This window comes from Sus scrofa, chromosome 6 (assembly GCF_054392235.1).
Source record: "Sus scrofa isolate SSC_HxYL_T2T_F1_AM1 chromosome 6, Sscrofa_HxYL_maternal_Yorkshire_Landrace_v2.0, whole genome shotgun sequence".
NCBI classification, from domain to species: domain Eukaryota; kingdom Metazoa; phylum Chordata; class Mammalia; order Artiodactyla; family Suidae; genus Sus; species Sus scrofa.
Window position 1 is genome coordinate 35972000 of NC_139388.1, and position 12037 is coordinate 35984036.

The 12037-nt window shown below is 53.2% G+C and overlaps 1 protein-coding gene across 1 annotated transcript in view; it reads right to left on the bottom strand.

Moving 5' to 3' along the window:
- Window positions 1–12037, bottom strand: part of NKD1 (NKD inhibitor of WNT signaling pathway 1) — a 95904-nt gene that overhangs the window by 83332 nt on the left and 535 nt on the right. Inside the window, exon 3 of the mRNA XM_021094196.2 lies at window positions 11379–11512. Coding sequence (XP_020949855.1) covers window positions 11379–11512 — 134 coding nt within the window. The remainder of the gene's footprint in view (window positions 1–11378; window positions 11513–12037) is intronic.

The window sequence follows — 12037 nt, forward strand, 5'->3', positions numbered from 1 at the left end:
ATGAGGCTGTGAGAACTGAGTGGTAGGAACAGCTCTTGGCCCAGGGCCTGGCACAGAGCAGATACTCAAATGCTGTATCTATAGTTCAGCACCGGGCTTAGCATACAGTAGGCACTTAATAGCCACACTGAGGCTGTAGCCACAGAACATGCAGAAAGGAAGCATGTACCTATGACTGACTGAGGCAGTGGGCTGACTGGGAATTCCAAAGCAGAGGAGAAAGACGCATGCTCCTTGAACCCACTGAAAAATCAACCTCATTCCTAGTTTACAGTAGTTTTCTGACATCATCTTTTTGCCTTTTTTTTTTTTTTTTTTTTTTTTTTTGGTCTTTTTGTCTTTTCTTGGGCCGCTCCCACAGCATATGGAGGTTCCCAGGCTATGGGTCTAATCAGAGCTGTGGCCGCTGGCCTACACCACAGCCACAGCAACGAGGGATCTGAGCAGCGTCTGCAACCTACACCACAGCTCACGGCAACGCTGGATCCTTAACCCACTGAATGAGGCCAGGGATCGAACCTGCAACCTCATGGTTCCTAGTCGGATTCGTGAACCACTGTGCCACGACGGGTGTGGAATGGCCTCCAGCACGCTGAAGCAGCGCCCCCAAAGCCACTCCATGGAGCTGCCATCAGGCAAAGCCTCTGTGTGAGGGGCCCGCTGGCCTGTGCAGACTTCTGGAGTTAGAGACACACCCTGGGCCCTGAGCCCACTTGGAAAGTTCTGGTCTTCCCTAGCCTCACTGTGGCCTGAGGGTGGCCAGGTCCTCATGCTGACAGGGGCCCTTTAGGCTCTGCCCCATCCTCTCCAGGGCCCCGGCTCCTTACATACTCAAGCTCAAGGCCAAGGCCTTGGGCAGCACAGAGCAGGCCAGCCAATCAGCACTGAGCTGACACTACTTGGTGGGATCAGAAAGGAGAGAAGCTGGAGTAATGAGAGATGGGTGAAAAAAAGGGATAATTTGAGTGGACAAGGACTCAAAACAGGTTGTAACATATAGGATCCCCGCCACTGCCCCAAATCCCCAGGTGCAACCCACCCCAAATGGTGGACCCTGCATTTCTGTCCAAACGTCTCAGAGACTGGATTCTGGTCCTAAGTCAGATCCCAGAAATGGGGTGAAGACACTCTTGCCAATTGTGCCTCCTGATCTTTGCACTTCCCAAACCCTTTGTCCGAGGTGCTTTTTCCAAACCTTTCAGCTCCTGGCTATTTATGCTTTGGCTCTCAGCAACTCCCCAGTCCAAAGTAGAACTCCTCCTCAATTTCTGCCCTGTTCTTTTTCTTCCTTGCACTTAGCTCGCATCTGGGTGATCATCAGCTAACCACACCAGAAAGCTTCAAGAGGAAGAATGACGTCTCTTTAATTCTCTCTGATTTGCCAGCATGAACCCATTTCCCTCAAACAGCTCAGCGAGGTAGGAACGACGATTCCACCCATTTGACAGATGCAAAAGCTGAGGATGAGCAACGAGCCATCACATGGCCCAAGGCCACCTGGATGGGGAGAGGTGCAACTGGGACTGGCCCCCAGAAGTCTGACTCTGAACACTCTAATCACACTTCTGACACCTACTGTGTGCACAGGCTGGGCCTCAGTATAAAGAGGCTCAAACCACATCTCTACATACTTAGCCCACCTGCCCTCCCATCTTGTTCCCCACCCAAGTGAAACATACTATCCCCGACTCCCCAGAACCTAGACTTGGCTTGGGCTGTACCCTCTGCCTTGGAGGCAGCCTGAACGTGGCTCTCCCTTGCTGGGCTCAGGACTTTAACTTGCTGAGCCCAGCTCCTCATCTGCACATAGGGGAGTAATACGTGCAAAGAAAGCATGTAAAGCATCAGGTTCTTTTTTTTTTTTTTTTGCTTTTTAGGGCCACACTCACGGCATATGGAAGTTTCCAGGCAAGGGGTTGAATTGGAGCTGTACCTGCCAGCCTACACCACAGCCACAGCAATGTGGGATCCAAGCTACGTCTCTGTGACCTACACCACAGCTCACAGCAATGCTGGATCCTTGACCTACCGAGGGAGGCCAGGAGCCAAATCTGGGTTGTCATGGACACTAGTCAGGTTCACTTCTGCTGAGCCACAACAGGAATTCCCATCAGGAAGCTTCACTGTCCACTCATATGTACTATTACCACTAACTTAGTCATACCCCACCCAAATCTTGAAGGTCTAAACAATCACAAGCCAGGCCAAATCAAGTTGTCTGGGTCCACCCAAAGAAGTGTTTTTGAAAAATTTTATGTGGCTGACAATAAATGTTTTAATTAGAAAATCTCTCACATAAGAATCCAGATGGCTGGATTCTCTCAATGATCAGAAGATGTGGCAACACCAGGGCCCCATTCCCACAGGGCAACAGCTGGCTGGAGCTGCAGGGCGCTGCTCCCTTGACCCAGGATAGGTGTTCCCCGGGGCACCCCTGTCCCCGCACCTCCCAGGGGTCTTCCTGCTGAGTTCATTACTATGACTTCTCTGGCCCTGGGAGGCCCTTTAGATGCTGACCCCTGGCCTCAGTCTTGCCATCTTTGGGGTCTTTGTGTTTTGGCCGCACCTGTGGCGCAGAAGTTCTCCCAGATCTCGGGGCTCACCTCTGTCTTGCTGACCCCGCACACAATGGTCTGCTCCTCTGGACAAAGACCAAGCTCCACAACATGCCTAAGAAAGCTCCCAGGCCCAGGCTGTGACTCCTCTTCAGCCAACTAAATGCCAAGGAGCATCTCAAACAAACCGACCTCTTCGCTACCGGGCTTTCTCATGTGTAGCCGGTCTGCCCAGCAAACCCTCCTAGGGCTGTTATGAGTCCTCTTCCCTTGCCTTGCTCACCACCCTTCCCCCATGCACCTTTGGCCTTAAATCACAGCTCCTTTGAGACCACCGCTGACACTGCACCAGTCGGCACCCCCTGCTATAGGCTCTCAGAGCCCCCAGAGCATCCGCTAATATTCCCTTAACACTGTCGTCTTCATTATTCAGGATCTACCTTCCCAAACTATGAGCCAGTCTAACACGAATATCAATGCAAAGTAAAATATTAGCAAACCAAATACGGCAACATTTTAAAGCAGCAATCTATTGCAGCACAGAAGCATTTCATTTGGGAATGCAAGGAAGGAAAGTTGAACATTAGAAAATCTAGCAAAGAAAATTGAACGCTAGAAAATCTGGGCACGGAGCAGGACAGAGAGGGTGGGGAGTGGAAGGGGGTGCGGATGGCAATAGAATAAGTAATTCTGTGCCCGTAGTTCCTATCTGTAAAGTTGGGATAATAATAGTACCTGCTTCAGAGGGTAGTTGCGAGGACTCAAATTGTAAAGTGGTTGTAACGCTGGGCACACAGTAAGCCATATAAATCATGCGTCAAAATCATACATTATATTAGCAAAGAATCGTCAGCTCCATCCAACACCCCAAAAGCCTTGGATAAAATTCAATAATTATTCCTGGTTTTAAAAATCTTAGTAAGCCAGGTGACGAAGACAGCTTTCTTAACTAGATGCACAAGGAACATCATGCTTAATGGTTATTAAACAGTAGAGGAGATTCTAACCAATGCAATAAGATAAGAAAAATAGATGAGAGGCAAAGATGAAAGTTTAGTTCCACTAAACTCTAAGTTCTGTGAGGCAGGAACTATGCCCTATTTCTCACAGTTTCCACAACATCCTAACCACACTCAACTATCTGCGGAATGAACAGCCACTCGGATTAGGTCTGATTCCCATTAAATGTTCTCAAAGAACCCGGTCTTCTCCTTTGAGGCACAAATCACAACGGAGATTGTGCAATTTGTTTTTTAAAAATACTTATCTTTTCCTACTAGGGTGTAATCCCCATGAAAACAAGGATCATGCTCTGCTGACAGAGCAATTGATGCCTGGCTCAATTCCTATGGCACAGATGCATGAATGACTCGAATAGAATATATGCAATACACAATTGCTAAAGTATAATAAATGATTTTACCCGACTTCTCAGCTGGAAGATCTGAGGCCCAGAGACGCTTCAGCTGATGCCACACCAATCTGAAGCCCACCCAGTATGCTGGGGTCCTCTGAAAGGCGTCAGCCACACACAGGCCACACACAGCCCACATGGCTCAACCAGGAAGGAAAGTGAAGCCCAGAGCAAGTCCTCAGAGCCCTCTAAACACACACCCATCCAAGACGCACCCCAGTGGGCAGAGCTGCCTGGGGAGAGCTCCACACGCCACCCTTTTGGGGCTAAGGATGACTTCAGCGGCTGGGCCTGAGGCTTCCCTCCCAAAGCCCCGTGACGGGTACCCACATGGATAAACAGCCCTCTCTGCTTCCCTGGGAAGTTATCAAAGAATTACTTATGTCTCTGGAAATGCTTGTTTGGAAAAGGTTCTCCGCCCCACCTGAGCCTGGCAGGAGCCGCAGCATCACCAGGCCTGCCCTTTGGGGAGGGATCAGGCTTTTCCTCCAGCTCCTGAAGGCACTGGGCCATTCTTCATGCGCAGCGTCTGAAGCCGGCCATAAAGAAGCAGGCAGCGTCCCAGGATAAACGGAGCGCAGTGACATCAAAGACTGCCTTCCAGATTAAACAACTGAGGCCTTCAGCGCTCTCTGGCATTTCTTCCAGGATATTCTGGGCTCCTGCCTCAGTTCTCCCTCGGATGGAATGGCAGATATTTTGTTTGTGAGAGTCTGAATTTTTTCCTTCCTCGGGGAGGGGAGGGGAGGGAGGAGGCGAGGGGAAGGGAGGGGAGAGAGAGAGAGAGAGAGAGAGAGAGAGAGGGCTCAGAGAGGAAGAGAAAGAATGTCTGGTGGCGACAAGAGCCACGAAAAGAACATGTGTGAGTGGAAAAGAGAGAGGGAAGTCGGGGAGGCGGCCGGAAGTGCCTGCTTTGGAATCCAACAGGCGACCTAAAAATTCCAAAGTTGTGAACCTCCAGCCAGGGAGCTGAGCGGAGGGAGGCTACAAGAAGCCCTGAGCTAAGAGGATTGAGGGGTCCCTGTCTCCCCCATGCCCACAGTCCCCCCTCGGGGGCAATGCCCCTGGCCCACGGGGTCAGGCTGCACTCCCCTTCCTCAGACGCATCTGGCAAACGGAGCCAAGGGACCCTCTTCTCTCAGCCACAGGTTCACAGCAGCTCTGGGGCAGGATGGGCTCTCTCTGGAACAGGCTTCTTGTCCCTGGGCTACAGCCGACCCTCCTCCCCCACAGGGCAGTGGGGGCCACCACTCCCACCCAAAGAGCTGGAATACTGCCCCAAGTCCCTGCACAGGACATTGCAGGCTAATCAGCTCCAGGGATCGTGCTGGTGGCTGGGGAGGCAGACTGGCTGCCGGCCTGGCTCCATCCCGCCCACCTGTCCAGGGGAACAGGTAGCATACACGTGCCACTAAGAGACGAACAGTGGTGGGGGAGGGGTGCATTTCAGAAACCATGAGCACCAGGAGAGAGACCCAGGCCGCCAACCTGCAGCGACCGTCCCCTCTCGAGGGCCCAACCCAACCCATGCATTGTCCACAGACGCTAACGAGCCAGGGGACTCAGCCAGCTCTCCCCACCCAGATGCCACCCCCTCCCTGCATGTTCCTTCTGTCTCAGCTTCTCCCCAGCGTTGCAGTCTGTTAACAGGTGCTTGGGCATGCTTATTCTTTGTCTCCTTGATTAGACTGGAAGCGACAGGAGGACAGGCACCCAGCCCTTTGATCTGCCCCAAGGCCTGGCACAGCTAAGGAAGCCAGCATTCAAAACCATTCATTACTGACCACAATTAATAGCTGAGGGCCTGGAGTTCCCGTCATGGCTCAGTGGTTAACATGTATCCCGACTAGTATCCATGAGGACGCGGGTTCGATCCCTGGCCTCGCTCAGTGGGTTAAGGATCTGGCATTGCCGAGAGCTGTGGTGTAGGTCACAGAGGCAGCTCGGATCCTGCGTTGCTGTGGCTGTGGTGTAGGCTGGCAGCTGCAGCTCGGATTCTCTCCCTAGCCTGGGAAGCTCCATATGCCATGGGTGCAGCCCTAAAAAGACAAAAAGACAAAACAAAAAAAAATAGCCAAGGGCCTGAAAGAAAAGGCCTGACTGCACCCTTCCATTTATTCCTGCTTCCGCCTCCACCTGGCTGGGAAAGAGAAACTGGGGGAGGAAGAGGCAGAGATGGCGACCTAATCTATTTTCACTCGTTCATTCATTCAGCACATGTATTGTGAGTGCCACTGTGTACCCTGGGGGACACCATAGGAAGATACAGTCCTCAGAACATGACTCTTCAATTGCTGACACTCAGCCTTGCTGCTCTTTTTTTTTTTTTTTTTTTTTGTCTTTTTAAGGCCACACCCACAGCATATGGAGGTTCCCAGGCTAGGGAGAGAATCAGAGCTGCAGCTGCCAGCCTACACCACAGCCACAGCCACACTGGATCCTTAACCCAGTGAGCGAGGCCAAGGATGGAACCCACAACCTCATGGTTCCTCGTCAGATTTTTTAACCACTGAGCCATGACGGGAACACCCAGCCTTGCTGCTTTAAGCCCTCAAAGGGACAGTCTGACCCCCGAGCCTGGTGCCCGAGCTTCCTGGTATAAGGAGGAATATACTCCATCCATCCATCGCCCACCTTCTCTCCTCACTCCTGACACCACACTGGGTGAGGGGATGGAACACTCCCCCGAGTTCTAGGAGCTGGTGGGACGTGCCCTGGTTGTCTCCTGGTTTAGCGCCCCCCGCCCCACCTCCATCCCGAGTTTCTGGACAGTTTGTACAGGATGTGAACGCAGAGGGTCTGTTTCTGAGTTTGAGGGAACAGAACACGCACGCAGCCTGACTCGAGGAACCAGTGTCCTTCTCCAAGAAGAAAAGTTTCGTAGGGAGAGGAAGCCAGTCCTTGAAGCCCCTACCAGAGCACCCAGAATAGGACACCCTGGCCCACCACCCATCATCCTGAGGGACCCAGACCTACGGGAAACCAGAAGCCACACCTGGCACTCTGCCCAGCTCCAGCTTGCCCGGATCTCCTCCCCAATCCCCAGGGTCCAGGTGGGGCGAAGAAGCCGGCCCGGGTGCCACGGGCGGAGGGGACAGTCCTTGGAGAACCTGAAGAAGCCAGCCAGCGGAGGCCCGAACGCCTCCACCAGCCTCAAAGCAAATCATCTTTTAATTCTGAAACACCAAATATTTAATTTATGCTTTACCTCAAATGTCAAGTCCACCTCCCGGCACATAGCTTTGAAACCACGTAAGGAGGCCTAACACGTTCCATATGGTGAAGACATGGGGCCTTTTAATTGTGCCAACTGGTATCATTCAAGGGTAATTCCCCTGGAATCCAGCACTCAGGCAGCAGCTGGGCGGGCCTCCACTCTCCTCACCCAGCCCCACACGTCCCCGCGGGCTCCCACCGGGCCTGCACCCTCCCCGCCTTCCCCCAATATCCAAATGCACGAGGTGCCCCCTCATCAAATTACCCAACCGCCTGGCAGCCACCTTTGATCCAGAGGCAGGCTTGCCTGCACCGCAGCTCCCCGCCTGCTTCCCCAGGCAGCTCTGCCATAAAAGAACAAAGGGGCCAAACGGGGGCAGTGGCGGGGGGGGGGGGGTGGAAACGGTCTCAAATCCGGTTGCACAGATTCATATATACACGTGCACGTCCAGGCTACGGGAGCATTCACAGACGCCCAGGTTCTGCTCCTCTGCGCGGTCTCCCAGCAGCAACTCTGTGTCCCTTATGCTACTCCATCCACCTACGGGGCTTTTCCATTTCTCCCACGAGAGTTTTCAGATCTCACCTTCCCAATCGGTTTTCGTTTGGAACTGCCTATTGCTGCTTCGGGTTGCTAATAGCCTCCTGGAATCGCGGAGATTATTATGCTTATGTTACGTTCCAAGCGTTCAGCCCCTGGATGTCCGGCATCCAGGGTTCACGTATTCCGTTTTCGTAAGTAGTCGGGTACCTCCCATGTCTCGTGTGTCTTTTCCTCCAAGCCTGGGTTTCCTTGAAGTGCATCATGTACCCACTGAAAGGGCAGAAGCCTTAGCCGGTGTCCCTCTGAGTGAAGGCTAGAGAGTATGGGGGGGTGGGGCTCTTATTTCATAATCTGGGCCCCCACCTCCACCCCGACCAGGGCCTCTCTCCCCAGATTCTACCCTCTAGGAAGTCTTATCGGCCAGAACCCGGCCAGGGAGGAGCACGTTATTGCGCCCATTTTGCAGATGAGCTAGTTAAGGCAGACCAAGGCCAGATGGCTCACACGAACGAGGGGGACAAGCTATTGTGACCACAACTGACCTCATTTATTTGGTGTGTGGGGAGGGCAGGTATGGGTTGGTGCCAGCCAGGTCACCCTCTCACCTCCCAGGATCTTGCATGCAACTCAGACCCACCTTGAATATTTACTGAGCTACGGAGACCCCCCTCAGGGAGGAAGAGGAAGAGAGGCAGGGGCCCTGGTGCTTCCGCCTATCTCACAACCTGTCTTGTCCCCAAGTGCTCTGCAGAAGGTGGGCGAGCTCCCTCTTGAGGGGGAAGTGCTGTGGGGCAGGACTTTACCGCACACGCGGCTTCTGCTGTCCTAGGAAGTGCTCCAGAAAGGTTGAAAACCAGAGTCCACCCCAGCTGGCTGGCAACTTTTACAGAGTTTTGAGGAGGATTAAGATAATGTAAGCAAAGTGCTTGGCACATACAGTCACTTAATAAATAGTAGTTATCATTGCAGTAATAATAATGCTATGATAATAATGCTACGAATGTGCCCCCACCCCCGTCGCTTTGGTGAAAGGCCAGGTGATGGAGGGGAGACAGAGGCTGTCCTCAGGTGGGGGCTGGGGCTGGTGGGGGGACCACTGCTAGCGCTCGGCACTCAGCACCCTTTGGAGCCCACGCCCTTCTACATCCTGATGAGATAACGCAAGAACCTAGAGCCACCCTTTTTGGAAATCACGGAAACAAAACAGACTGAGAGTTGCCCACTTGCTACCCTGTTCAGTATCTCGATGTTGCCCAAATGTGGGACATTCCTGTTCCCATTCTCAGTTTTGACCCGTTGTACCTAATATTGTGTCTCAGAATCGATTTTAAACTGTATCTTTCAACTTAGCTTCATCCTAAGCAATATTATCCATGAAATCATGGGTCTAATAACCTACTTTTTTTTTCTGGTTTAAAAAAAAAAAAAGTAACTACTAAGATAAAAGATATCCCCCCAGGTACCACTTGAAATCACCTCCCAGGCTCCCCGCAGTGCAGCACCCCCCCACCTCGAGCTCACCCCGCCTCCTCCCCAGGCAGACTCACTGCACCCCTACACCCCCAGCGCTGCAGGCTCAGGGGCCAGGCCAGGGAGTGGTGGGAACCCAGGCATCCGGGTCCCAGACACCAAGCACAAGTCTCAAGGAAGCAGAGGCTCCCTCCCCTGAATATCTTGGACGGCAGAGCCCACCCTCCACCACCCAACATATGTCAGGCTGATGGCTCTGGGTCTCACATCTTCAAAAGTGCTTTGAACAAACACTAATGACCCCTCAGCATTTCTCTGAGAGAGGGGGCAGGAAGGGAGGGGGGCAGGCACCCTCCCATGCCGTCCTCAGCTGGGGGAAGAAACCAGTCCTCAACAAGATTCCGTGACTTCACCAAAGCCACAGACTTAAGCTGGGGCCCCCTCCTCACCCTCCCTCATTTCCCCCAATGGCAACTTTTACTGGCTCGCATTCCTCTTGCTGGGAACACTACTATTTAATTAAAAACGACAGACTTTTGTTTTCCTCTCCTTCCTTCCTCCTCCCTCCCATCCTCCAGGACTGGATGCCAAGGAGACCCACCAAAAACATGCGGGTAACATTTGTTATGGCTTTGAAGATAAAAGTCAATTGAAGTAAGCCCTCGCTGTATTTCAAGTTTCCCCTAAAGCATGGAGCAAGCTGCCTGGCAGTTTAGGAAAGGAAAAAAAAAAAAAAAAGGGACTGCAAATAAATGTCATTCTACAAGAATACTTTGTAAAAATAAACAGGCCGAAAAAACGCAAAACTTGATTAATGGAAATCCACTCAGTTGGGCTCTGTCTTGAGCTGCAAATGCATTTGTTCATATGGCTAAATCGGATCATTTTCATTGGGCTTTAAATAAATAAAGAGATCAAAAACTAGACATGGTGGGGGAAGAAAGGGAAGTTGGTAGTTCTGTTTTTAAAGGCTCTCCAACTGCAGTGCCCCCACCCACTAAGTTTTGGCCTTTCCGAGGGGACAACAGCTCCAAGTCCAGCCCAGCTAACAGATGAAGAGAAATGGAGACGGAAAAGCCCCCAGCTCAGCAGTGGCAGTGGAGGAGGAGATGGGAGCTTCTTCCAGATGCAGAGCGTATTTCATACATGCACCAGAGGCGACTTCATCCACAGGCTCACCTCCCAACACTGGTCCCTGCAACAGACTGCACCCTGCCTGGGTCCCACTACTCAAATACATGCATGCACGCACGCACGCACCTGCATGCATGCACCCGCACACACGCACCCCTCCCCAGCCCATGGACAAGACCAAAGAACTAACCAGACCCGAGTCTCAGTCTGCTCCCCTCTAAGTTTAAAAAAAAAAAAAATTAAATGTCACATCAAAAAGTTGATTCATCCTTTGATCCTTGGCTTGCTCGAGTTCCACGCAGACCATCTGAAAGCCCTGTGCAGAGTTCTGGAGCCCATAGGACATCTGTGAACACCAGTCCCAGGCCAGGAGCTGGGGCTGGACTCACTCACTCCCCTGTCACATCTGCTGCTCCCGTAGGAATAGATCTAACCTCAGGGACCCACAGGGTGAAGGCTGAGGGTGGGCTCAGGCAGCAACAGAAGGAGGCCCTCTCTCTCCTTGTGGGCCAAGGAGGAGTCTCCTGGCTCTCCCCCCACCCCCCTACCCAGTCCTGCCCCTCCCAGATCACAGCCTGCTCCACTGGGGTTCCAGGGCAGATGGGACTGATGAATGCCACAGACAGTTGGAACACATTCAGAGGCCAGCACAGTCCTGCCTTCCACCCAGACACCCCAATATGCCTTTCCTCTCTCCCTAGCCCCAACTCCCTATCCACCTCTGCATGCTGGCCACAGAAACAAGAGCAAGCCCCCAAATCCCTCCAGAACAAGCAAGCTTCCCCATCAACCAGACCTGTACCACTTCCTCAGCTAGGACCCTTCCCCCCAGACAGCCCTCTGCCCCCAACTGGAAAGAAGACTGCCACCTGTGTCACCAATAAGGTTCCCCCTGGCATGGGGGTACAGGGTCATGTCAATGGGGCAAGGACAGCTGAGAAGGATTTCTGAACTTAGAAGCTGTGCCAAGAGGGTGCTAAAAGTTGGGGATGCGGATGGAGACCCAGCTCTGAGGTTGAAGGGGGAGGGTAGATGGAAATCATACCCGGGTTCCTCTGCCAACGGTGCCCACCGCCCGCAGCTGTCGGGGTCCGGAGCTGCCACCCGGGCAGCGCTGCCTCCCGATCCACTCTTCGATGCCTTTCCGAGCCCAGGCGGCGCTCACTGCGAAGCTGTCACCTGGAGCGGGGACGACAGGAAGCCCCTGAGTCTGGCCCCCTAGGCTGAAAGTTACCCAAGAAAGGAGAGAGGGGAGAAAGAGTGGGCGAGGCAGAGGCGGCGGGACTGGGATGGTATGGAGAACAGAGCACAGTCCGAGAGAGGGACGCGGGTAATCGGAAGAAGGGGGTCCAGCGAAATCCCAAGAGCAGAGACTCAGAGGGGAGAGCCAAGGGGAAGCAATACCCCAGGACCGAAGAGCGAGCGACACAGGCCAGAACGGCGGAGGCGAGAGATGCGGGTCGGAAAACCCGCGCACTGAACATGGGGTGAGGGGATGAGGGGAACTGAGGGTCAGGAGAGGGGGTGCAGGGGGCGCAGGAGCCAAGATCTCGGGGCAGAGAGCCGAGGGCCGGAAAGAGAAGGGGCAAGGGTCTTGGAGAGGGGGCTTGGGAGTCTGAAAAGGGGGTGCAGTGACCGCGGGGTTGAGGTACTCCAAGAGGAGGGGTTGAGGGTCAGAGGAGCTAGCACAGGCTTGCTGGTGGA